The sequence below is a fragment of the Corvus brachyrhynchos genome, unplaced genomic scaffold (assembly GCF_000691975.1).
Source record: "Corvus brachyrhynchos isolate BGI_N302 unplaced genomic scaffold, ASM69197v1 scaffold255, whole genome shotgun sequence".
NCBI classification, from domain to species: domain Eukaryota; kingdom Metazoa; phylum Chordata; class Aves; order Passeriformes; family Corvidae; genus Corvus; species Corvus brachyrhynchos.
In genome coordinates this window covers 3,885,689-3,909,802 of record NW_008238358.1, presented here as the reverse complement: position 1 = coordinate 3,909,802, position 24,114 = coordinate 3,885,689, and the positions used below count along the sequence as shown (strand labels likewise).

General features: G+C 38.5%; 3 protein-coding genes across 3 annotated transcripts in view; 1 reads left to right on the top strand and 2 right to left on the bottom strand.

Moving 5' to 3' along the window:
• Positions 1-383, bottom strand: part of FKBP7 (FK506 binding protein 7) — a 7,193-nt gene extending 6,810 nt beyond the window's left edge. The window contains exon 1 of the mRNA XM_008634840.2: positions 222-383. Within this exon, the coding sequence (XP_008633062.1) occupies positions 222-383 (162 nt within the window). The remainder of the gene's footprint in view (positions 1-221) is intronic.
• Positions 384-3,248: 2,865 nt separating this feature from the next.
• On the top strand, positions 3,249-10,352 carry PLEKHA3 (pleckstrin homology domain containing A3). Its single transcript, XM_008634720.2, has 7 exons — positions 3,249-3,388; positions 3,887-4,042; positions 4,688-4,824; positions 5,787-5,951; positions 7,052-7,095; positions 7,609-7,724; positions 8,477-10,352. Exons 1-7 carry the CDS (start codon positions 3,367-3,369, stop codon positions 8,602-8,604), a joined length of 768 nt encoding a protein of 255 aa, XP_008632942.1. The 5' UTR covers positions 3,249-3,366; the 3' UTR covers positions 8,605-10,352.
• Positions 10,353-13,547: 3,195 nt separating this feature from the next.
• TTN (titin) overlaps positions 13,548-24,114 on the bottom strand; it is a 242,421-nt gene continuing 231,854 nt past the window's right edge. Inside the window, exons 311-316 of the mRNA XM_017735567.1 lie at positions 23,746-24,051; positions 22,471-23,064; positions 16,409-22,362; positions 16,168-16,321; positions 14,953-15,246; positions 13,548-14,828 (exon numbers count right to left, since the gene is read on the bottom strand). Coding sequence (XP_017591056.1) covers positions 14,530-14,828; positions 14,953-15,246; positions 16,168-16,321; positions 16,409-22,362; positions 22,471-23,064; positions 23,746-24,051 — 7,601 coding nt within the window. The 3' untranslated portion in view covers positions 13,548-14,529. The remainder of the gene's footprint in view (positions 14,829-14,952; positions 15,247-16,167; positions 16,322-16,408; positions 22,363-22,470; positions 23,065-23,745; positions 24,052-24,114) is intronic.

The following is a 24,114-nucleotide window of genomic DNA, read 5'->3' as shown; positions in this document are numbered from 1 at the left end:
CGGGCCGGCCGGAGCCCTGCGAACCGACTGCCCCCGACAGCCTCACGGGGGAGCTGTGCCCGGCCCTGGCCTTCTGCCGAGCCCCTCTGGCGACCTGGATTGCGCCTTGCAGAGTTAGTCAGAGACTCTCAGCAGGATCTCCTGTATCCCAACCTGGGGAACATATGATGAACTTTCATTAATTTAATTTCATTAAATGCATTTTTAGAAGCGCTACAGACAAAAGGTGCACCAAGTGCTAGCATTTGCCTGATTTTGTATGGCTGATCTTCTGCTGTAATAGAGACAGCATCTCCCTCTGGGACAGGCGGAGGTGTCAAGGTGAAACATTTCTCCTCTGACACTGTGATAGGACTAATTGTGTCTCTGAAGCAGATCAGCATTGGCTAACGTACCGTGCTTGATCGTGCCTCATGTTACACTGCTTTGACAGTATCTTCTTTGCCCTCTGATTCTTCAGCGGTTCATGTGTGCAGTTTTGCTTCAACATATACTGGTTGTGAGTGTGGAGTGGTGTGAAACTCGCTTCTGAAGGATTATAAAATGTGGGCCACGCTGTGAGGATTGTACGGCTGCGGTGTGAAATGAAGTGTACAGAGCATAATTTTGCATTTTTCAGAGCAATTATGGGTCCACAGATATGGGCCTTCTGGTAAAAGGTAGCAGTTGTGCTGTAATTAAATAGATATTTGATGTCTTTGTCACTTCTTCACAATAACTATAGACAAAACACATAGAGGACAAGTTGTCGTTAGGAGAGAGAGAATGAGCACAAGTTTGTTTTCAAAACAATGAAAATTGTCACTTTCACTTACATGACTGAAAATGTTGCTGTAGCAAAAGATAAATGGATACAGGCAATGAACTCTTGTGGAGTTTGCTCCCCTTTTAAGTCTGTTATTTAATAAGCAAATACTCAACAGTAGCTATGAATGCTGTACACACAATAGAGTGTTCTGTCAGCATGCAGCTAACTTCTGCTGAAAGCCAATAGTACTCTAAACCAGCAAACTTCAGGACCTTTCCTTAGGCTTGTGCTGGCCAACAGAGAGCATTTGCTCTGCATTTCAAAATCAGTGTCAGGGATTGCCTACAATTTCCAGAGTGTAGGAGGGCAGCATTTTTTTTTTAAGTAATCTCATCATATTAGTGAAATGTTTAAATTTTATTACCATCTGCTTTGTTACTTTACTATCTGTATAGTATTTGTTTTTGTGGCTGAAAATAGGCTGTAGTACTTGTCATTAATGGTAGACACCAAGCAGCAAAGGAGCTTGTTATTGTTGCTGAAGCATTGTGGAAAATATTTAGTTTCTTCCTTCATTAAGAACAAACCAGAAATACAGCTGCTTTTTTTTCTCCTCAAATAAGAATTTGTGAAGTACAAATTTGTTAACTATTTTCTCAAATGTAGAGCACTGCCCAGTTTCAAATTACAAGAGGTGTTTTTGTTCTTTGGCTTGCTTCTGTGAGGCACGTGGCCTTTTAAGTCCTTTGCTTCTGTTTTTTTCCGTAATGTGAGGATGGAATAATCATTCCTGTAGGTTCCCTTTTTAGCAGAAAAAGACTGTTTTGAATATTTAGCAGAATAGGACAGGCGTTGACATAGGAGATAAGGAGAGCAGAGGGTTCATGTCTTGCAACAGACCGTAGCAGAAAAAAAGATCCGTGCATTTTTGAGTTGCGTTTTACAGGACAGAGTCTTTGCATATTCTTTGAGTATTAGTGCTGACATTGAAACATTTCCTGTGTGAATTCTTGTCCTTCAGTGTTTGTACCTTTTATCATTCTGCTTTTGAGTGTGGATCTGGTTTTTAGTTACCACTCTGCATTTAAAAAGACATGTATGCTTACTGTTACAGCTGGTAAGCAACAAAAAAACAACAGTTACATGTTATTATTTCTTTATCATGGAGTGGTAACCCGATTTAATGCAGCCTGGTCTTACTCTTCTTGAATTAGTGTTACAACTTTTAATGACTCTGGTGCTGGAGAGTGTTCACAGAAGGGCAGCGGAGCTGAAGAGTCTAGAGACTGAGTCATACCAGGACCAGCTGTGCGAGCTGAGGGGGCTCAGCCTGGAGGAGAGGAGGCTCAGGGGTGACCTTATCACTCTACAACTCCCTTATAGAAAGTTGGAGCCAGATCAGGCTCAGCCTCTTCTCCCAGATAACAAGTGACAGAATGAGAGGAAACAGCTTCCAAGCTGCACCATGGGAGGTTCAGTTTGGGCATCAGGAGGAAATTCTTCATGGAAAGGGTTGCATTGGAACAGGCTGCCCAGGGAGGTGATAGGCGCCATCCCTGGAGGTGTTGAAGAAACAAATGGATATGGGCCTTAGTGCTCTGGTCTAGCTGACAAGGTGGTGACTGGTTAAAGGTTGGACTCAATGATCTTGGAGATCTTTTCCAACCTTAAATGATTCTATAGTGCTATGAATGTGAATAATATGAAGCCTGTAGCAGATTTCGGAGTCTGTACCTGATTTAGCTTCCTATGTTAAAATACACTGCTGCTGGATGGCTTCAGCTTGCTCTGTTGGCATGGCAATTGGAAAGCACCCTGGGCCACGCTGTCATATCGCCAAACATGTAGAGGGCTTGGCCACACAGTTTTTGCCATTCCAAACCCTAAACCAAGCAGGAGTTAAAGTTTGGTGCCGAGTTGTAAAATAGAGGGATAATCTGCTCCTATTGTACAGCTGACCCAGATTATAATGGGCCAGCATAATTGTTATGCTCTACTGGGATATTTTAGTGCTATCTTATTTGTAGAAATGGAGAAAGTGTCAATACTTAAATGTGAAATACAAAGTTTTCACTGAAATAGAGTAGGTAAAGGAGAACATAGCATAGCAGATGGTGACATCAGTCATTTATTTGTATCTTACAAGTAAGTTCCTACAATCTTAGAAAAATCTGCCTGAAAAATATATTTGAATGAGAATAGTTTTTCAGAGGTATGTAATTTAAAAGTCTTCAAAACAGGATTCCATGGTGGCTAAATTAAAATTTAATATTTCTCTAGAACGGAAAACAGAAGTAGTGCTTATCTTGCACCCCAAAAAAATGGGAGTGGAATATCCATATAACACTAGTCTGGTTATAGAGTGGCTCTGGTCTTCAGACTGCACAGATTGTTTACTTCCTGGTGTGTTACAAGAATTAATGTAATGTTTGCCTCTTTTATTAAAGTTTTAACAGCCAAAGAGATGAATTTGATTTACAATTTAGGAATTAGACTAAATTTTCACTTTCTTGATCTCTCTAGGTTGGCAGCCTCGGTGGTTTGTTCTAGACAATGGGATATTGTCATACTATGATTCCCAAGATGATGTTTGCAAAGGCAGCAAAGGAAGTATAAAGATGGCTGTGTGTGAAATAAAAGGTAAGAATTAATACATTTCTGCTTGAGGAAATTTTAGCTGCCATGGAAATAGAAAAGATCACCAATCATACATGTTTGCATCACAAGTTTTTCTTCCTCTGTTTTTGTTTAGCTGTAGTCCAGTGTGTCAGCTTTATAGTTCACAAATAATAATGAATAGAGTTCTGTTTTGAGATTTAGAACACACTGTATATTACTTTTTTGTTAGTGTTTCTTTAGTGTAGATGGAACCAGTGATGTAAAGTGGAGAGGATCACCTTTTAAATTTTTTTTGCCATTCCAGTTGATTTTGCTTATCTTGTTCTTTTGGTGAAGGAAAGGGCGAGAAAGGTTGAGCAGCTTTGGGCTTTTCCTTACTCAGCAGTGGTGCATTGTGATTTACTGTATTACTGTGGGATTACCATAAGCATTTTAAAACACTTTGAGCAGTATTTAATAAATGATTGTTACTGAGTTGAGGTTATTATTATTTCTATTTTTTTTCCCTTCTATCACAAGTTCATGCAACAGACAACACAAGAATGGAGCTAATCATCCCAGGGGAGCAGCATTTCTATATGAAAGCAGTTAATGCAGCTGAAAGGCAAAGATGGCTGGTAGCACTGGGAAGTGCAAAAGCCTGTTTAGCAGATACCAGAACAAAAAAAGAAAAAGGTATGTGTGTTACCTAGAGTATATCACTTTTTTGGATAATCATTGTGCAAGTATTGTGGTACAAAGTCAGTATTATTGTCTTTTTATATAAATTGTAATTATTTCTAGTCATCTCTATGATAAATTCCCCCTCAGTGTTAGAGTTAGAAGTCATCTCCATTGACCTCTTTTATCTTAAGAAGCTGAAATACCAGCAAGGTATTGTTGTCACAAGAACAAACATATTGTTTGTAGCTGTTGTGAAGCCATTTAGTTTCTGCTGTTTTAGTAACTCTTTATAGTAACTATTTTCTTTTTCCGTAATTTTTCTTGGGTGGCTTAATGTAACTGCTTGCAGCGACTCTGGTCAGCATAAATTTTATCCAATAATTTTTTCAACATTCCATTGTAGCTTAGAAAGCTTTCAACTTTATTTTTCTTGGTAATACGCCTTTTTCATAATAGTAATTAAATTAGCTTCAGTTATCCAAAAGTATTGTCTGCTTCGAGTATAATTCTTGATTCCTTGCAGAAGCCACTTTTCCTCAAAATTAAGTGGAAGTTTAAGTGGATTTTTAAATTGATACTTAAATGAAAAGTGCTTAAAAATTACAATGTGTATGTACATTGTATGCAATAAATTTATATTTCCATGTTTTTTCATAGAAATAAGTGAGACCAATGAATCTCTTAAAACCAAAATGTCCGAACTTCGTCTCTACTGTGATCTTTTAATGCAGCAAGTTCATACAATACAAGAATTTGTTCACCATGATGAGACTCGCTCTCCTCCCAGCATTGAGGTGCAGAATTCTAGAATTTCTTTTCATTCCACTATATAATACACCTCAAGTTACTGTTGATGTCTTAAACCTTATTCATCTCCCCAGTGTTGGGAAACTTAACCTAATGGCAATTTTTGAATGCATGTGTGTAGACATACTAATAGTCATTTTCTGTGTGTAAAGTACCTGGATGGTTTAACTGTAATTGTGCCGGGTGTTAGGAAGCAGTTGTGTTTCTGAGCCCTTTGGTTGAAAGGTCAGAAGAGCTGTCATATGAACAATACAGTATTTTGTCTTGTTTTGCATCTCTGTTTAAGTAGTTGAAACAATCTTGTTTGTCCATTCTTACTTCCTCGTGTAGGAGGGTATTCCATTTTTTTATCAGTGAAAGCTAGTGTTCCAGGCCTTGGGAACATGCAGTGTGAATATCTGAGTGTGCACAAGTGCAATGCTAGAATGTATTCCTGCTTTTGAATGAAAGTACTGGAAATTATAAATTACTTCATTCTTTGCACTCTTAAGCAGCTTGTGGACAATGTTGTTGGTTCATTTAGTACAAAGCCAGGGGGTTGATGTTTAGTCACAACAGAGCAAGTTTTCAGTTTAGGGAGGTGAAACGGACCTGCAGCTCCTTGCTCTGGAGTGATAAAACTGTTCGCACCTTCTGCTGCAATTAATATGTTTCACTGAATGATCTTCTGATACCAGTTAGTCACTCTGAGACAAGCTTTGCAGTAAGGCATTGTTGGCTGGTACCCTAAAGAAACTGAGATGTTAGAAAGAAGCTACAGTGCTGTCACATTTGTTTTCTTAAATTGGCCTTATGGTAAAGTGTACATTTGATTAAATAAAGTGGGAAATGCAAATTCTTAGTGGTAATGAGGGAAATTAGTGTCTCTGGGAGAGGTGATGGGGGAGAGTTGTATTTGCATATTTTAATTTTTTTTCTTGCTTGTGCTTGTGCTTTCATTTATTTTCAGAACATGAATGAAGCCTCTTCCTTACTTAGTGCCACATGTAATACATTTATCACAACACTTGAAGAATGTGTGAAGATTGCTAATGCCAAGTTTAAGCCAGAAATGTTCCAGCTGCCTCACCCCGATCCCTTGGTTTCTCCTGTGTCACCATCACCTATTCAAATGGTTTAGACATTTTGAAATATTATCTTTTTTAAGTGTCATATTGGTGGTTTGATTGGGGGGAGGAGTGGCAGAATGCTATGCTATTGCTATGTGCTATGATGTTGAAATCTTGACTAACTTATAAATCAGTACTGGTCCCAAATATAAATCAATTTTCCATTCCCAGTCGTTGTTTGCTAGCCTTTACATCATCAGAGTAATTTACCATATGTGTCAAGGCCCTGTAATGAGGTATCTCATAAATGAATGAGGTTTAACTTTTCCTCAGCTGAACTGTTTGGTTTTTTTAGAGTGCTGACTTTATACTAATCAGAAAAATTACATAACTTCACCTCCTGCTTAAGCGCTTTGTGATTTGAAGCACTTCAGCAAGATAGCTATGTTCGAGTGTATGTAATTGAAGACGATTGTCTTAACATATCATTGCCTTACTTAACAAAAAGATATATAATGATAAAGATATTACTTACATAATTATTCACTATTGATTAATTCCCTTAGAAGGACAGTGTATGGGAATCAAATGCTTTCTCAGTTCTGTGTATGTATTCCAAGATGAGCTGTATTGTGGAATTTTTTGCATCTTTCATCTCTTTATCTTCAATCACTTTACTTAAAAAGCTGATCATTATGATTTAAAATAATCACTTTCTTTGATATGCATAGAGATTTGACAGTGATAGCAGAGAAACCACAAGGAATCAAGAGGCAGAATTTGACTTTATTGTGTAATGAGGAATTTAAACTTCCATTTGGTAAAGGAAAAATGTCTTGATGCTTCAGTAGATCATAGCAACTAACAATAGCTCTGTGAGGAACTTTGGTGAAAGAGGGAATTCCATACATAGGAGGTAGCATCTTTTTGTAGTAAGCTATTTCCTGTGTGAATGTTCTGCAACTTTTAATATTGATGGCAATCCATCTGTTTTCATGTAGTTAGATTTTTAACTGAGTGGTTGCTTTTTTATAAAAAAATATTCAATTTTTCTTTGTAAAGACTGTTAATAAAGTAACAAATAATGTAGATATGCGTATCGTTCTTCTAAGTAGCTTGTGACATTTTTGGTGTTGTTTGTTCTTTGGAATTTTTTTTCCCCTAGATGAAGCGTTCCATTAGCCACCCTGGTCCTTGCTATTCAGAAAGGTAATTTTGTATTTCATTAAGCTTTTTTCTTGTGTCTCAAAAGACCTCCCTGAGCTTGGTAGCATTAAAATCAAAATGTGAGAAGAATTGTTTGCTTGGGGAAAAAAATTAAAAATCATAAATTGATCTAATTTTGAAAACAAAGGGTGCAGATTACCAGCTATCGGTGGCAGCTGCTGTTTTTAATACAGTACCAAAATTTTGTCATGCTAGAAGCTTTATGCAAATGGCTTGTTTTGACAAGTTAATGAAATTAGAGCTTGAAATGCTAACATTCTTTTTCAGTTAGTATTTCAGATTCTCAGATTATTTTCTTCATTTTTATTTCCACATTCAGGCTTTGCAATTGTGAAATTATGATTGTTGGCTGTGCTATTTTTAGTTTATTGTAGTAAAAAGCATTGATACTCACAATTTAATCTAAGCACCAAAGTTATTTCAGATTTAAAGTATATAAAATCTGTGTAGGTTGTTACAGTTTTTGCTTACTAATAGATCTAATTTCCTTTGTAGGATTAATCCCTCTGTAAAAGAACCAGGTTCATCTCTTCACCGATTTTCTCAGCGGCGCAGAAGAACATACTCAGATACAGAATCTTACAGTGATACACTTTCAGAAGATTCTCAGAGTAAGTTTGAAAGGGAGGGAGTTTTCTTTGTATCCTTCTGTACAATTTATTTCTCTGTTTACAGCAAATGTTCTAGCATTGATATCAGCATGAGGAAAAAAGTTTTATTTGTAAGATTCCTGTATTATAAATCAGAGCACTTGTATAGTTTGTTACCTGGGTGACTTGTGCTGGCTTCCATCCATATTACAAAGGATCTTGCAGCTGAAGTAGTTATACTGAAATCAGTGGGACTACTGTCAAGATAAAATTAATACATATCTAGAAAAGGGATGTTTGTCCTAATAGACTCTTACATGAATGATGTTCTGGTAAGTGATGTGGAATACTGCTGTTTGCCACCTGCTTATTGTCACAGAAGAAATTATCTTTTTTTGACATCTGTGAGTGGCAGGGGTACTTTTCACCCAGTGCATTGTGGAAAGATGGTTCATTTCAGTGGTTCCTTGCCTTTTGTAGAGAACAGCACTGCTCTGAAGGCACACAGCCTTGCCAGTAATAAAGATGGTGACCAGTATTTAGTCCCTCTCGATTAGATGGGCCGACTGAGTTAGTAGCCGGTTCCTCTGTGGTTTTTCCTTTTGAATCATGCTGGCATTTTGACTCCATTATAACTCTTCCCAGGCAGACTTTAGCTTGACTAGTTCTTCTGATTGTTTATATGTAGGAAATACTTTGCAAATACAATAATTGACAGACTGGATGATACTTTCAGGGACTGAAAATTAAATACTTAATTGATCTCTTCATAGGAACTGCTCATTGTTCTAGAAGTGCTGTCAACGGAGATCTGGTATCATCAACCATTCCTGAAGAAAATAAATCAGTGTCAAAGGAAAGATCTGAACTGGAAGAGACTCTCTCATCCTTTTCCTCCTGAAGCAACTGAAAGTATTAAATTTCCTATAAGTAACGCTATGCAAAAGCTGCTGAAATTATACTGTTGTTATAGGAAGTAGTTATTTCCCTTTTTAGAAGGATTTCTCTGCACTTTATAGAATAACATAAATACTATCTTGGAAGTGTATTTTATCTTTATATAGTTTATTTGCAAGAGTATTTTCCTAATATTTCACAGTTTGAATGTGCATTTTTTTGAACAAATTATGGCTTTAACAGATAAGCATCCACATTTGTAAATGCATCTCTTTTTAAATAGTGTGGAGGTCTGACTGATATGTTACTAAACATGCATTATAAACTTCAGCAAAAAGTTTTCATTTTTTTGGAGAAAACGCAACTTGTGCCATGGGCCTCTTGGTCATTTGTACCAGGTCATCCACCTGGAGCTGTGATTAGCCCCACAGTGGCTTTTTTTTGCCAGTGTAAGGGCTGTGGGAATGGGCACTAATGGCTCTGCTCCAGCAGCTTGACGGTAATTGACATTGCCGCCTTTAAAAATACAAGGATATACATAATCCAGTCCTTATTTTTAGGCAATTAAAGTAGAAATATTTAGTGTATTTTTCTAAACAAATGTATAAAAATAACTTAATATGAAGTATTTGTACCAAACATGGGATATTTAATAGTTTTTATTTATTTATTCTTTTTTGCATCAAAAATTTCTACCTACTTTCACTACTAAAGGTCTAAAGATCTACTAAAGGCTTCAAAATGTGCATAAATTGTTTCTGGGGTGTGTAGCATCACAAATAATTAATACAGTGCTGTTAAGATTCACTCTGCTTACTTAAGGTGTGTTTTTAGATAAGTATGATAAAAACAAAAGCTGAAATGTTAGACCTAAGACTTGTAAGCTGCTGTTGTAATGAATATTTGTATCTGTACATTTTATTTATGACATATTTATACAAAAGGGAGCATCTGTTTTTGCAACTCCTTTGTATCATTTGAGGATAGTATACACCAGAAGATGGATTCTGCTCTCAGTTACATCAGTGTAAATTTGCATTAACTGTAAGTGAGGTCAGAGTCTGACTCTCTTAATAATTAATGAGTAATATAGTATAATAGTGCCTACTAGCACCTTGGTCCAGAAGGTCGTTAATGTTAGCATTGTAAGCTTTTGGGGATTTTTTGGGTGTTGGTTTAGGGATGAACTTGGTCTATAAAGTCTTAGCTGTAGAGCACTTTAAGGAAGCCATTTACTGTTCTTGATTTACACAATTGCTAAATAAATGTACAGGGTTTTTTGTACTCAAGCACATACCAAAACCTTTTTTTATAATCAGATCTTTAATTTGGTTTAACTAGTCTTCCTTTTGTGTATATAAATAATTTGAAGCAGGCTGGAAAGAACAGATGGGAATGGGAGCTTTTCTTATTTTTGGAATGTTGATTTATCTAAATCAAAATAGGTCCAAATGTTGAGGAAAAACATAGGAGCTGTTGGCCATATATAAAATGCCAGTTTATAAACCATTATGTCAAGTTCAAGTGGAGTGGAATGGTTTGTAAAAGAGGTTTGTGGATACCAGCTCAGAGCTGTCATTTGTGCTCAGTTCTGTCAGTTTTCATGCAAACTGGCATATGCATATCAGCCACACACATGCTTGTGCATTTTTTTCTGAATGTTTGCTTTAATGTATTCTCTATGACATGACAATTGTAAAAATAAGTATTAAAAAAGATGTTCAGAGAAGTAAACTACATACTGCAATGTGAGTGTTGTCTTGAATCATATGCTGTCAGAGGTGCTTTTTGAAATTTCACTGAGTTTTCTGCCAGCTTCTGCAGTGTTAAGTATGTCACAACGACAGATACCTTCTGCTTTCAACTACTATGGAGAAAAGAGGTTGGACTCCACATTGTGCAGAAAAAATGTGAGACTGATCAGTGCATATAGTAGTAAGTAGTAATTTTAAATACTGCCACAAGACAAAAGTTGTTCTGATCAGATCCAAGCACAAAATTTGCATGTAATTGCTTCAGGTTTTTGTAGGTCCCCAAAGCCATCATTTCAGCTTGATGCATATATATGTGATATGTTTCTCTTAAATCAGCCTTTTTATAGATACCTGTACTAAACATCCTAAAATATATTTCAGTGAAGATGATATGCTGTCATACTTTTGGTAACTGGGGTTAAGCAATCATTTCTGAAAATTATCTGGCTGAATCATAACGATCCATTGACTAAAAAAGATCTGGCTGCCTGATTGTATTTTTCTTTCTAGTGCAGAGTGAGAGCTGCACCTCAACAGAATAGGTAGTTGGTACTTCTAGTTTTGATCTCAAGTGCTTCTGAAGAGATCAGTCTGAAACCAAATTTCTAAACAGTATTCATCACTTAAAGCATATACATATGGGACATATATTTAGGTGAAAAGTGGTAACTTCAGTTATATCTCTGAATTTCCTAACATTGGGTAAGTAGAAATAGAATGCTTAGAAATAACCAGCTTTTAGTGTAAAGAATTAATGGTAAGACACACAATGATTTGGAGAGTTGTGAATACTGAGATTACAATGTTCAGGGACTTTAAAGAACTGTAAATTAATGTTTGTATGTCTTCCAACTTAGTAATTCAGCTTCACTTTTTAAACTTTTTTTCCTCAGAGAAAGCAATCTTTGGGCTAGGAATACTTCAGAGGTTGCTTCTGCAAAAAAATTTTATTCCTTCCTTAAAAATTGCAATCACACTTATTTGTTTTTGTTAAGGTTATTTTCAGAAATTATAAACTTGGATTTTGCTCCATCCCTATCGCTTTAAGTATTCTAGTGTAGCTGTTCTTCCTGTTGGTGTAAATTAGGAACTTTTAAAAGGGATGTAATACCTGAATAAAGGAAATGTCTATGAAAACCAACTAAAATGCAATAAAATCTCTCAGTGTTATTGTGGGTCTCCACCATCACAGTTATTTTTCTCAGGCTGCCACATGTAAAATGTTAGAAGAAAATAGCTAGCTCTATAGTAGGATTTGTACAGCTCACAGAGCTTTGTTAAAAAGCTTTTTCTTATGCATCAGCACTCAGGAAACATGAATGCCAAATACCTTCATATTCCATATCAGTGGTAGGATATTTTTCTAAACTTGGTCCTATAGCACAATAGATTTGATTAAAGATAGCAAATGTCAGCTTGTACAGTTAGAAATCCCAGTATTTGACCTGGATGTAATAAGTAAATCATTCAAAATGTTTATTTCTTTTCATCCAGAGACTGCTTAATCTGTGATCTTGAAAAATGTTATTATTAGGGATGTGTTCTGTGAAATGGAATATTGAAGCTTTAGGTTGTGACTTCAGCAATGTCACTCTAGGTTAGCATTTGCTTAGCAGTCTTGTGGAAAAACACTGGCTCAGCTGGTCGGCCTGTAACATTATCTATTCAAGCTGTGTTTCTGCAAAGCCCCTAAGTATTTTAAATCCTATTTTTAGACATGTGAGTGACTCATCTGCCTAAAGTACTTGCTTAAGTGCTGTGCAGAGTTGGGCCAGAGAGGTACTGGCAGGATGAACTTGCTTACACTGCCACACCAGTGTTCTTCCTCTTCATCGACTGAGTGTTTTGAGACTCAGTAGAGACCATGTAAGATTGAGTTTCCAGTAGCCTTTGTGAAGAAGAGGCCATGGTTAAATCTGCACATGCTGTCTATCACTAATTCTTTCTGCTGAGATGATTAAATATCTAGTGCATTTTTAGTGTTAATTTTATTATGTGCCTGTGTATACAAGTTACTTGTTAGCTAAACAAGACTGTACCTATGCATTTTTATGTCTTGTATTGAGTTTGTTGGTTGGGATTTTTTTAAACATCAAAAGAAATGAGAATTAGAGGCTTTCTTGAGTTTGTTGGGTTTTTTTCTCTTTGAATGGTTTAAACATTAAAATAAACAGCCTTTTTTACTTAATTTTAATTATTTTTTACTTTTCTCCCTAAGGAAGAAATACCATGTACTCTTAAACTCTTTGATATTTATGATTGTTTCTAAGTCTTCCTGCTTCCATCACTTGAAAAAGTTTGGGTTTTGTCCTGACCCAGAGCTTTAGCTCTTCTGAAATCTTTATTTTTACTTTAGTCCTTGTTTTGTCCCTATTTCTTAGCTTTCTTGCATCATTTGGATAGACAGTGGTTGATAATATATAGGGTTATAGGAAATTATAAAAAAAGCTTCTATAATGAGTCTTTCTGGAATAGGTTCTTAAACATTCTACCTGCTTTACTCCTGATTAACTTGAGTCTCTTTTTTTTGGCATGCTGAGAATCACAGTGATGCATCATGTGTGCTAACTAATGCTCCTGCTCCACTTACGAGAATTTTACAGCTCCTGAAGTGTTGCATTTCTGTGTTTGCTCTCAAGCTTTTTCTGCGGAGTGAATTCTAGAAGCAGACTTGCTCCTTTGACCTTGATACTCTTTTTCCTGTAGTAACATACCCCCCGCCCCCAACCCCCCAAATGTAAAGATGGGCTTTGCTCTGACAGATGTGTCAGCTGACTTGTGGGATGAAGAATTGGTTAATCACCCATAGGAGGTGACAACTTGTAGGCCCAGGCAATTAGGGTCAACTAGTCTGTATTAGTTGCAGCTGTTGCAGCTGCCGAAAAACCAGGAGGATATAGAGGAAAGCCTGGAAATAACAGAAGGATAAGAAGAGAACAACGCTTAGGCATGTGCTAGAATTTATCCTTCGTCAATGAAGAATCTATGACAAAAATTTTCTTTAAAGGGTTTTTTTTCAAGGCTGGCTGGTGGACAGGCTGCTTCTGATAAGATGGTTGGATTGTCAACAGTTAACTACGCGGTTTGCATTGGAGAATTGCATTTCTACCCCATCTTTTGTTTCAGCAACTCTTTTTCTGTAGTGTAGTACAGGAATTGTAAAAACAGCATAATAAATAAAGGAGTCACCGACTTTATGATGCAGAAAGCATGCTTTATTTCAAATGAACAATTCTATCTCAAGGAGGTTCAACAGCTACCAAGCTCTATTACTACATTAGGAGAACTAAAGCAAATTGAAGTGCAGGCTGGTATTTGATGTTGTAGCAACAGTTTGTTTTCAAACTGTGGTTCATTGCTTAGTTGCCTGGAAGTGACTACTGGGTGTCTAATACTACCACACAAACTCAATCACTGCACCCTAAGAACCTCCGAGATGGGGTACTGCTGCTGCACTTGAGTACCTAAATAGCTTTGTTGATTAAGGGGATGGCCAGGTGATGTTACTTTTTAAAAAGCTATTCAGGCAGTCAATATGTCAGAAACAGTACACAGACAGTGGGTGAACAAAGTGCTGGCCGCTCACACTTTGTCCAGAAATTGTCAGTCAGGTATGAAAATTATGACATAATCAGATCCAATGTAAAACATTAAAGCAATGCTTACAGGAGGGTAATTGCAAACATCACCAGTGCCTTACATTTCTGATTCAACATAAATAATTGTGCACGTATGAAATACTGTGCACAGTATCATGTCTTAGGTGTAGGTAATCTTCAACAGGGAGCCTCTCTACCTGTTGAGGCATTCTTAGACATCAACAATGAGTTGAGGCACAAAAATTAGTTAAATGTTGAGCAGGGTAGTCGTTTGCTAGGAAACTTTCCCCTGCCAACTGTTAGTTCCAAAAGTTACGTTTCAAAATGTCATAAAATAAACGGTACAAAACTTCATAACCGTTAACTTCGGCTATATACAGTATGTACATGTCAGTGAAAAAAGTGGTTTAAAATCTTAGGTCAATAATGACTATAAGTCATAATGTATAGCTCTGGACTTTGTCTCGTTCAGGTAGGTAAAAAAATATTTTTCTTTTATATTTACATATCAGATATTTCAGTCCATATATGAGTCACTTGTAAAAATACAAGTGTAAATAATACAGATTAAGCTCTCTAAGGTGATCGGATATTTATATTCACAGTGGCAGAATCGGTACCAAACTCATTCCCTAAATTCAGAGTATAAAGTCCACCGTCGTTCTTCTGGACATCCATGATGATCAGGGTGGTTAGATCTTCACTTGTTTCGATGTGGAATCTGCCTTGCTGGTCCTGACTGGTAATTTTTCTCCCTTTGCAGTACCATGTTATTTCAGGAGCAGGTTCACCCGAAAAGGCACAGGATAGTGTGAGAACTTTTCCTTCATCAATGCTGATATCAGATGGGAGAGCTTCAATTTTGGGTGGTACTCCTTTATAAAACAGGAGAAGAAATACCAAGTTAGTCTGTTTTCACTAAGCCATGCAGCAGCTTTACTTTGAGGACTACTTCAGGATAGCTGAAGCACTAACTCTACCAATAATTGTAATGCTCACCTCTCAGACCTGATTTAAGCATTTTACTAGTTGAACTCTCCAGTTGAGCCATACTAGATTTCCCCATAATACTGCTGGAGCTCATCTCTACAAAGGATTCTTTCATGGAGGACATGCTTTTGGCAGACATGCTTTCAAATTTCATTTCAGTCATGCTGCTACTGCTGAAACTGCTGAATGAAGCCTCTTGTTTAGAAGAAGCCATTTGAAAGGACTGAGAAGAAAAACTTTCGTGCATGCTTGCGTCGCCACTGGTCTTCAATACTACCTCTTTCGGAGGTTCTTCAACTAGAGCTGAGGAGCATTGCAAACATAGAAGGAAAAAGCAACAACATCACATTAACGAACAAAGTCATGCAGTTCTGTATGGTTAATTTTATAAAAATGAAGATGGCATGCTTTGCTTTCAATGGAAAACTGCAGTGGAGTATATAATTATTTAATTCAAGATATCCAAATCACAAGCAGTAATTTGGAAATTAAAAAAGAGGCAATGAAACTTACAGTATGTATGAGCTCCAAGGAAAAACATACATACTTAAGAAAAAACAGGTCATCACACAATGTTTCTTATTAGAACCATTACTAGAATTAGACACTGAAAAATTGTGTGTGTTCAGTTCATATTTGTAGAAGCTGTGAAACATTTTCAAGTTCTTACAAACATAGAATAGTAAAATCTATATTTCACTGAATTGTTCTGTAGCTATAAAGGGCAACAGGAAAGCTCAATCACTGCAGCTTTGCTTTAAACCCAAACACAGTCATACAAGCAAATCACAGCCACCCCTTGATGCTAGGAACTGGGGTATGGTATAGCTAATAAAATACCAAACCCAGTTCAATTTAAGTTGCCATAAAAATTTTTGACTGTGGAATGACTTTGTTTTATTGTAATAGATTTTGTTAGTAAATAAGGAAAGAATAATTACCAGCACCAAGGTCTTAACATACTCATCCTAGAACCAATGCTCATAGCTTTCTCTTAACATGCACCTGTTGTTGTAATAGAGCATGCCTGTGCAACTCTGTGGGTGTTAGAAAGATTTCTAATGCTGTTTTAGGGCTGTATATGTAATATACAAAAGAAATAAGAACTTCTTAAAATACCTAAGTCAATGTTACCAGTGGCTTTTATCGTAAGTCCTTTTAGTAGACACACCACAGCAAAAAGTTGTGACTATTCTGAACATGAGACCCAAAGAACAAACTTACGGAGTACGGTCAAAGATGCTGTAGCAGAGCACTGCCCATGGTAATTTTTTGCCTTGACAGTGTATTTTCCAGTGTCACTCAGTGCTGCATTTCGAATCTCAAGAGAATATATATTTTTAGAGCGAGATACTCTGAGGTGTGATGAAACTGCAATCTAAGGAGGGGAAAAAAATGATTTCATTAAGATCAATTTTATGAATAATTCTAATATTTCAAGTAAATATAGTAAATGATTACTTACAGGTTGATTATTCTTTAACCACTCAACTTCAGGAGAAGGATCCCCAGAAACTTCACAGGTGAACAACACGTCTTGTCCTTCATTGACATTTTGAGACTTAGGCTGAATGACGAATGCTGGTTCACTGGAGCGCTCTTTAGAAAGAGTCATAACATACTGGCATTTAATAATGCCTTTGTCAGTTTTACCCTCACAGGTGAGTATACCTTCATCCTTATTACTGGCCTTTTTGATAGTTAGCGTGTGATCACTTCCAGAAACACCGTATCTGTAATCATCTGAATTTCTCAGCTCCATTCCATTCAGCACCCATTTTACTTCAGAGGCACCAGGAATGTTGGCTTTCAATGTCACTTTCTGCCCTTCAGACACTGTCATTTTAGTAGAAGAAGCTGTAATTTCTGCTTTCAGTTGTTTGACATCTTCCGTAACAAGTGACTTTTTAATGACTTCTTGAATTGCAGATTTCTCTTCAGTTGCCACTGCTGATTTCTTCTGGGTGGAAACCATAAGCAACTCATCTTCTTTCTGAACTCTTTTATGAGATTCAGATACACCTCTTACCTGGGAATGGATATTTTTAAATACTTGGCCGGTAAACTGGAAGTTAGTTTTTGAAACGCCTCCTTCCCCAATAATTTCACAGGTGTATTCTCCTTTATCAGATTCCATGAGCTCATGGATTTTGAGCTCATAAGTGCCATCTGCTGCATAATGAAACTTGAAATGATGGTCTTCTTTCAGTTTTTTACCATCCTTATACCAAGCCACTTCTCTGACACTTAAAACATTGCTTTCAACTGCACAGGATAACTTTACCTTATCTCCAAGAGTTTCTGCTTTCAGATGCTGTTTTATCTTTGGTGGAGAAGCAGTTGGTAATTGTACTTTCTCTGCTGGTACCATTTTGTCTCCAGGTGGTGACTTAGCTTTTGGGGGACCGCTGATGGGTTCAGGAGATTTCACTCGTTTAGGAGACTTAACTGGCTCTGGTGACTTTACACGAGGCTCAGGAGATTTGATCCTTGGAGGTGAAGTAATTGTTTTTTCAGGAATTTTTGTTCTTTGAATGGTCAAAGTAAAATGTGCTTCCTGTCTTCCTTCAGAGTTTTCCACCACAACAGTGTAACTTCCTTCATCTGACATCTGGACTGAAGAAATTTCAAAGACAGACTTGTACTGTGTTCGTGTTACTTGGAAGCGCCTTGAAGAAACAATAGGTTGACCTGTACGGAGCCATGTTATTGTTGGTGCTGGTTCACCATCAACATCACAGGAAAATCTTGCAGCCTCCCCTTCAGAAACTGTGATTGACCGTGGCTTTGTAAGGATTGTTGCTGGTAGAGTGCTTTTAAATGCCTTGTGTACAGTCCTCTCTTCCAACGATTTTTCTTCAGCTGCAGTGACTTTTTCTTCAGCAGCAGCATAGTGTTCATAGGATAAAAGTGATTCTCTTGTTGCTGACACTTCTGATTTGACCTCTCTTACTGAGGAACTTGATTCTGTTGCAGATGCTTTCTTAAATGAGGAGATTGCATATGCCTCTGTTTTTGTCAAGTCAGGTAAAATAGACCTTGGTACTTCTTCATCTCTCCTCTGGGAAGAGTATGTAGTGTAATCTCCTCCCGTAACATCTAGCGTTGCATAATCAGAGCATTCCCCTTTGTAGTTTGTGCACACAGCTCGGTATGTTCCACTGTCATCAATGTGGCAGTCGAGAATCTCCAGAGTTAATACACCACTCGTATTAGTAAAGTGTATCTTCCTGCTCTCTTGGAGCTCAATACCATTGTGGTACCACTTTACTTCAGCAGTTGGTTTTGATTGGACATTTAGAATGAACCTAGTATTATGGCCACACGGTACCCGGTGTGAGCGCATTCTCAGGGTAATGCGAGGAGCATGGTCAAGGGTGAAAGGCTGCTGAGTCAGAACTTCATATTTCCTTTCCATCGTTTTTTGAGTTTTCAGAGCAGATTTCATGGACTCATATCTAGAAAAGATATCAAATCTTGCCATCCTCTCAAACCGGGAGAGAGATCTTTCACTAGAGACTGGGCTAGGTGAGCGTGGTCGAGTTCTCTCTGGTGTTGGGGATCTTCTCTCACTTTCTTCAGGAGGCCGTGAGCGAGGTCGAATTAATTCAGATACAGGACGCATCAACTCAATGTAAGTTGGAGAAAGGGATCTTCTTCTCCTTAGTAATCTAGAGGGAGGTGAAAATTCCCTGTGAGCATATTGCACCATTTCTATTTCTTCTTCTTCTTCTGATGTGATCTCAGTTATTTCTCTTCCCCTCCTTCCCCTGAGTCTACTCTTTTCTTCCTCTGCCATATATTTGAGGTCACTCCTGTATTCAGAAAGTCGTTGATCAGTGCCAACAGGACGGAGCAATTCCTCATCCTCCCTCTCATCCATTATTCTTTGCTTCTGTTTAGGCGGTCTGTAGGCAGCCCTGTCGTGACGTTGACGAAGCTCTGCATAGCTTGCACTGGTGTCAGCTTTAGCTGGGATGTGATAGCTTGAATACCTCAGCTCTCTTTTTCTTTCTTCCTCTGAACTGGCCTGTGCTCCTGCAGTAGAATACCGAAGGGCAGATAGTTCAAAGCGTGGGGGGCTTCTACTTGGTGGAGAAGCAGAAAAGCCTAACTCCAGCTCTTCTTCAAGGCGCAGTCTTTCCTCTTCGGTTCTCTTCATGGCTAAGTAGTCATCTATAGGCATGAGCAATTCCTCATCAGACAAATCACCAAGTGATCGCCTTCTTGGTCTATAGTAATACTCATACTCTGGAGATGGGGTCCGCCGGCGTGCTGGTCTCACAATTTCAAGATCATCTTGTGTCAGCTTTGGTATGCGCCATTTAGGCTTGTACTGATCAGAAATGCGTGGCAGTGGCATCACATAGAATTGCTCCCACCTGGAAAGACGTATGCGTTTCTGGCGTTTCTGAACAGTCCTCTCAAGTTTTCCTGGCATTTCATACTGGTCTCGCAGCTTCTTGTACCACTTCATGTCTGAGAGAGGCACAAAGTGTTTAATATGCTGATCTTCCTCAAGAGCAGCGCGCACATGTTTGCGAGGCTCTGGGATCTCATATGGCATACGAAGTCTTCTTTCCTCCTTCTCCTTCTTTTCTTCTTCCTTAATTTCATATTCACCTTTGACGGTCTTTGAGCTAACAGCTGGTTTATATAAGATAGCAGCTTCTCTGAGAGCCTCTTGTGCAGTTTGTGTCAGTGGAACAGCTTCAACCCCAGAAAGGATTTCTGCCATTCGTAAAGTCTTGTCAATTTGCCTTTGTACATGCTTCTCCCGTTCTTCTTCCGTCTTGTACTCACGCTTGACATATTTCAAGCGTTCAACTTTTAGATAAGCCTGACAGCTTGTAGATCCAGCACTGTTTGTAGCAGTAACTCTGTAATAGCCACTGTCTTCTGGCAAAGTATCTCTGATATGCAAAGCATAATAATCTAAACCTTCATGAATTATATCAAAGTTGGGACCAAAGGATAGAGGTTGACCATCTTTCTCCCATGTCAACGTTGGTTTTGGAACACCAGATACCCTGATCTCAAAACTGACATTTTGGCCTTCTTGACATTCAGCATTTGCCAGCAGTCTTTTAAACATTGGCCTGAGTGTGGCATCTGGTGGAGGTGGATGTGGAATCACAGTCAGCTTAGCTTTGCAGCTATCCTCACCGTATTTATTGCGTGCCACAATACTGTATTCAGCATCATCCTCTTCAGTGACATTATTGATGAGAAGTTGATAAAGACCCTTGTCTGATTCAAAAGTATACTTCTTATCATCATCCCCAGGTTTTATTTTCTGGCCTGATTTGTACCATGTTAAGCGAGGTTCTGGGTGAACTGTTATAGTTACTCCAAACCTGACATTTTCTCCAACATATGCAGTGCGGTTATACAAAGGCAGAGTAAATTCTGGGGGATGCTCTAATAGTCTCATAGTATCAACCCGTCGTTTCACTTTTCTAACAGTTCTGCATCTGTAGTGCTCAGAAATTTCTCTCACACCTTTAACAAAAAGTTCTGCATAAGAGCTGTCTTCACCATAATCATTTACTACCTTGCATCTGTAGGTCCCATCATCTGATTTGGAGACATCTTTGACATACATGGTTGCCACACCATCTTCATATTTTATTTCATATTTCTCATTGCTTTCTAATTGCCTCATACCAAAGTACCATGTGACTTGTGTTGACTCATCATAGTTTTCAATCCTACATACATACTTGGCATGGCCTCCTTCTTCTACAACATTATGCTTTATCTGCCCAGCAATAGGCCCAATGTCTATTGGGGCAACTTTAACTTTAGCCACTGTTATGCCTTTCTGGGATCTAATTGCGCCTCCGCAGGAAATGCGGGCTACTGACACAACTGTGTTCCACTCCTTCTTTACTAGAGTTTGATAGTAACGCCTGTGCCTCAAGGTCTTAATGGTTTTAGTGCTGGTCTTTTCCGTCTGCTGTTTTAGCCACACATGATTAAGCGCTTCAGCAGCTGTCATCCGAGATTTTCTTTCCTTTACTAGTAGGCGATCAATGAAGTCCATGGCCTCGATGCTTATGTCTTTGAATGCTTCATCATCGAAGAGGTATTCAGCATTTAGAATATTTTCAATAACTTGCTGGTTTGTTTCAGCAATGAAAGGGTTAAGGCCACTGAGAAGTATGTATGTTAGAGCACCAACTGACCACATGTCAGTAGCTGTGCTGACTAAGTCATGGTGATGTACTTCAGGTGCATAATATTCAGGAGAAGTGAACTGCAGTCTAAAGCTGTCTCCAGGCCTCAACTGTCTAGCTTGACCAAATTCAACAATTTTAATTACAGAGCTTCTTCTTGTGAGGTAAATAATATTGTCTGGTTTAATATCAAAATGTCCAATGCTATGACGATGTAAAAATTCTAGTGCATCACAGACCTGGCGTACATAACTTACTATTTCTCTTTCATTAAGTTCAAATGAAGCTGTGCTGATTCTTTCAAAGATGTCAACCCCGGAAATGAATTCAAAGATCATGACCAATTCTTCTAGGCTCTCAAATGATTCATGAAGATACAGGATATTTTGGTGCCTAGCAATGTTTAGGATGGAAATTTCTTTCTTTACCAAAACTTGGTCAGCACCCTTTACTTTGACAAACTTGGCCAGGTAAGTCTTTTTCGAAACTGCCTCAACACAGCGGTGTGCAATGCCAAATTGCCCACGTCCAAGCTCTTCTGCAATCATATATTTGTCATAGAGTTCCTTTGTAGAATAGTGAGCTGCTTTAGCTGCCGTAACTTCTCTGGTTTCATCAACTTCTTCATCATAGTTCATTACCCTGGTCTTATCTTCCTTTGTTATAATTGGATCAGTAGGTTCCGAAGGCTGACTTTGGCCAAACTTATTCTCCGCAATTACACGGAACTGGTAGGTGGTCTTGCCAAACAGGTTCACCACTGTGTATCGTGTATCACGAGCTTGTGCAACACGAATCCATCGCTCTGCTGTTGTAGCACGTTTCTCAATAATGTAGTTTATGATCCTGCTTCCACCATCAGTAGCTGGTTCACTCCAGGTTAGGTTTACTGAATCCCTTGAAACGTCAGTTACCTTCAGACCTCTTGGTGGATCAGGCACATCAGCCACATCTAATTCAACTGTTTTTTGATCGATTCCAAATCTGTTTTTGGCACAAACAATGTAAAACCCTGCATCTTTTCTGTCAACACCATTTGGGAAAACAAGAGATGTGAATGATCGTGTAACAATGACTTGGTAGTGCCCATTAGTATCGATGAGATCTTGTCCCTTCTGCCATGTGATCACAGGGGGAGGCTTGCCACTGAATGGAATCTTGATGCTCACCACTTCCCCTCGGAGGGCATGAACAGCTCCCATGCCTTCCAGGTTTTTGGGCAAATGAATCTTTGCAGGAACTGGAATAGAAAGAGAAAGGAAAAACACATGACAAAAAGCACATGAGAAGAGTCTAAATATTCAAAATAAGAACGAATTTGTCTTGGTTATCAAGACCCTTCATTCACCTTCAACATCCAGAGAGGCAGTGCCAGACACAGATCCTCCTTGGTTGGTAGCTCTAACTTGATATACCGTGGCATCATCATCTGTTACCTTCGTGATGATCAGCTGGTAATATCCACCCTTGAATTCCTGGATCTTGATCTTCTCCCCATCTGGCATGATTTCTTTGCCCTGTCTGTACCACTTGACGATTGGCTTAGGATGACCAGTGACTTTGCAGACAAATGTGGCATTAGCTTGAAATTTCACATTCAGATTCCTTATTTCTTCCTTGAAATGTGGAGCTTTAATTGGTACATCAGATTTTGGAATGACTGGTTGGGATACCTCACTCCACTCACTTTCACCACCAAGATTTTCGCATTTTACACGGAACTCATATTCAAGACCTTCAATAAGATCTTTCACAGAGTAGACTGTTTCACGAATTTCATCTGTTGTTACAGAAATCCACTTGTTTTGTTTTTTCTCACGCTTCTCAAGATAGTAAGTTCTAATCTTTGCACCGCCATCACTTGTGGGTGGCTTCCATGAGACAACACAAGAATCCTTTGTGACAGCACTTGCTACTGGCTGGCCAGGTTGTCCTGGTTTTTCTGTAAAGAATAACAAAGTTCAAAAACTGAAGTGGATTTGCCTTATTAATTAATTACAGGGTATGCTGGTTTTGGCTGGGGTAGATTTAACTTTCTTCCCAGTGGCTAATATGGAGCTGTGTTTTGGATTTGTGCTGAACACAGGGTTGATAACAAGGAGATGTTTTTTTCATTGCTGAGAAGAGCTTACACAGAGCCAAGGCCTTTTCTGCTTTTTGTACTGCCACGCTAGTGAGGAAATTGGAGGTGCGTGGGAGGGTGGGAGGAGACACAGCCAGGACAGGTGATCCCAACTGACCAAAGGGATATTCCAGACCATATGACATCATGTTCAGTATATGAAATAGGGGAAGGGACATTTGAAGTGATGGCATTTGTCTTCCCAAGCCACTGTTACATGTGATGGGGCCCTGCACTCCTGGAGATGGCTGAACACCTGTCTCTCCAAGGGAAGCAGGGAATGAATTCCTTGGTTTGCATTGCTGGTGCACACAGATTTTTCTTTTCCTATTAAATTGTCTTTATCTCAACCCAACAGTTTTCCAGCATTTACCCTTCTGATTCTCTCCCCGATGCCACTGGTGGGGGAATGAGCGAACGGCTGCGTGGGGCTTAGCTGTCGGCTGGCATTAAACGAAAACCCAGGGGCATACAGACACTGATATTTTGGTCTCCACTTACCAAACGGAGGCTTTATAAAAACTACTGATGAGACCTCCAGTGCTTCACTAATGCCGTACATATTCTGAGCAGAAACACGGAAATAATAGCCTGCATTTTCAGTTAGGTTAACAATTCTACACGTTGTGCCTGAAATACTTGAAGATACAAGTTGCCATTCTGCTCCTTCCTTGGCTTCACGTTTCTCTATGATGTAATTGGTTATCATAACACCTCCATCATCCTCTGGTGGTTTCCAGCTTATCACCACAGAATTCTTCAGTATAGACTCTATAACAATTGGCCCTACTGGTTTATCTGGTTTATCTGTACAAGAAAAAGCACAAAATTTTTATTTCTTTTTCCAGTCAATATTTGAGAAAATATTCC

Bases quoted from the DNA above. Each gene is read 5' to 3' on its own strand.
- PLEKHA3 (XM_008634720.2), top strand. From the start codon at position 3,367: ATGGCTGTGTGTGAAATAAAAG. The intron at 4,825-5,786 runs GTGCAGAATTCT...ATTTATTTTCAG, and splicing joins GCTCTCCTCCCAGCATTGAG to AACATGAATGAAGCCTCTTC. The intron at 5,952-7,051 runs GTTTAGACATTT...TTTTTCCCCTAG, and splicing joins CACCATCACCTATTCAAATG to ATGAAGCGTTCCATTAGCCA.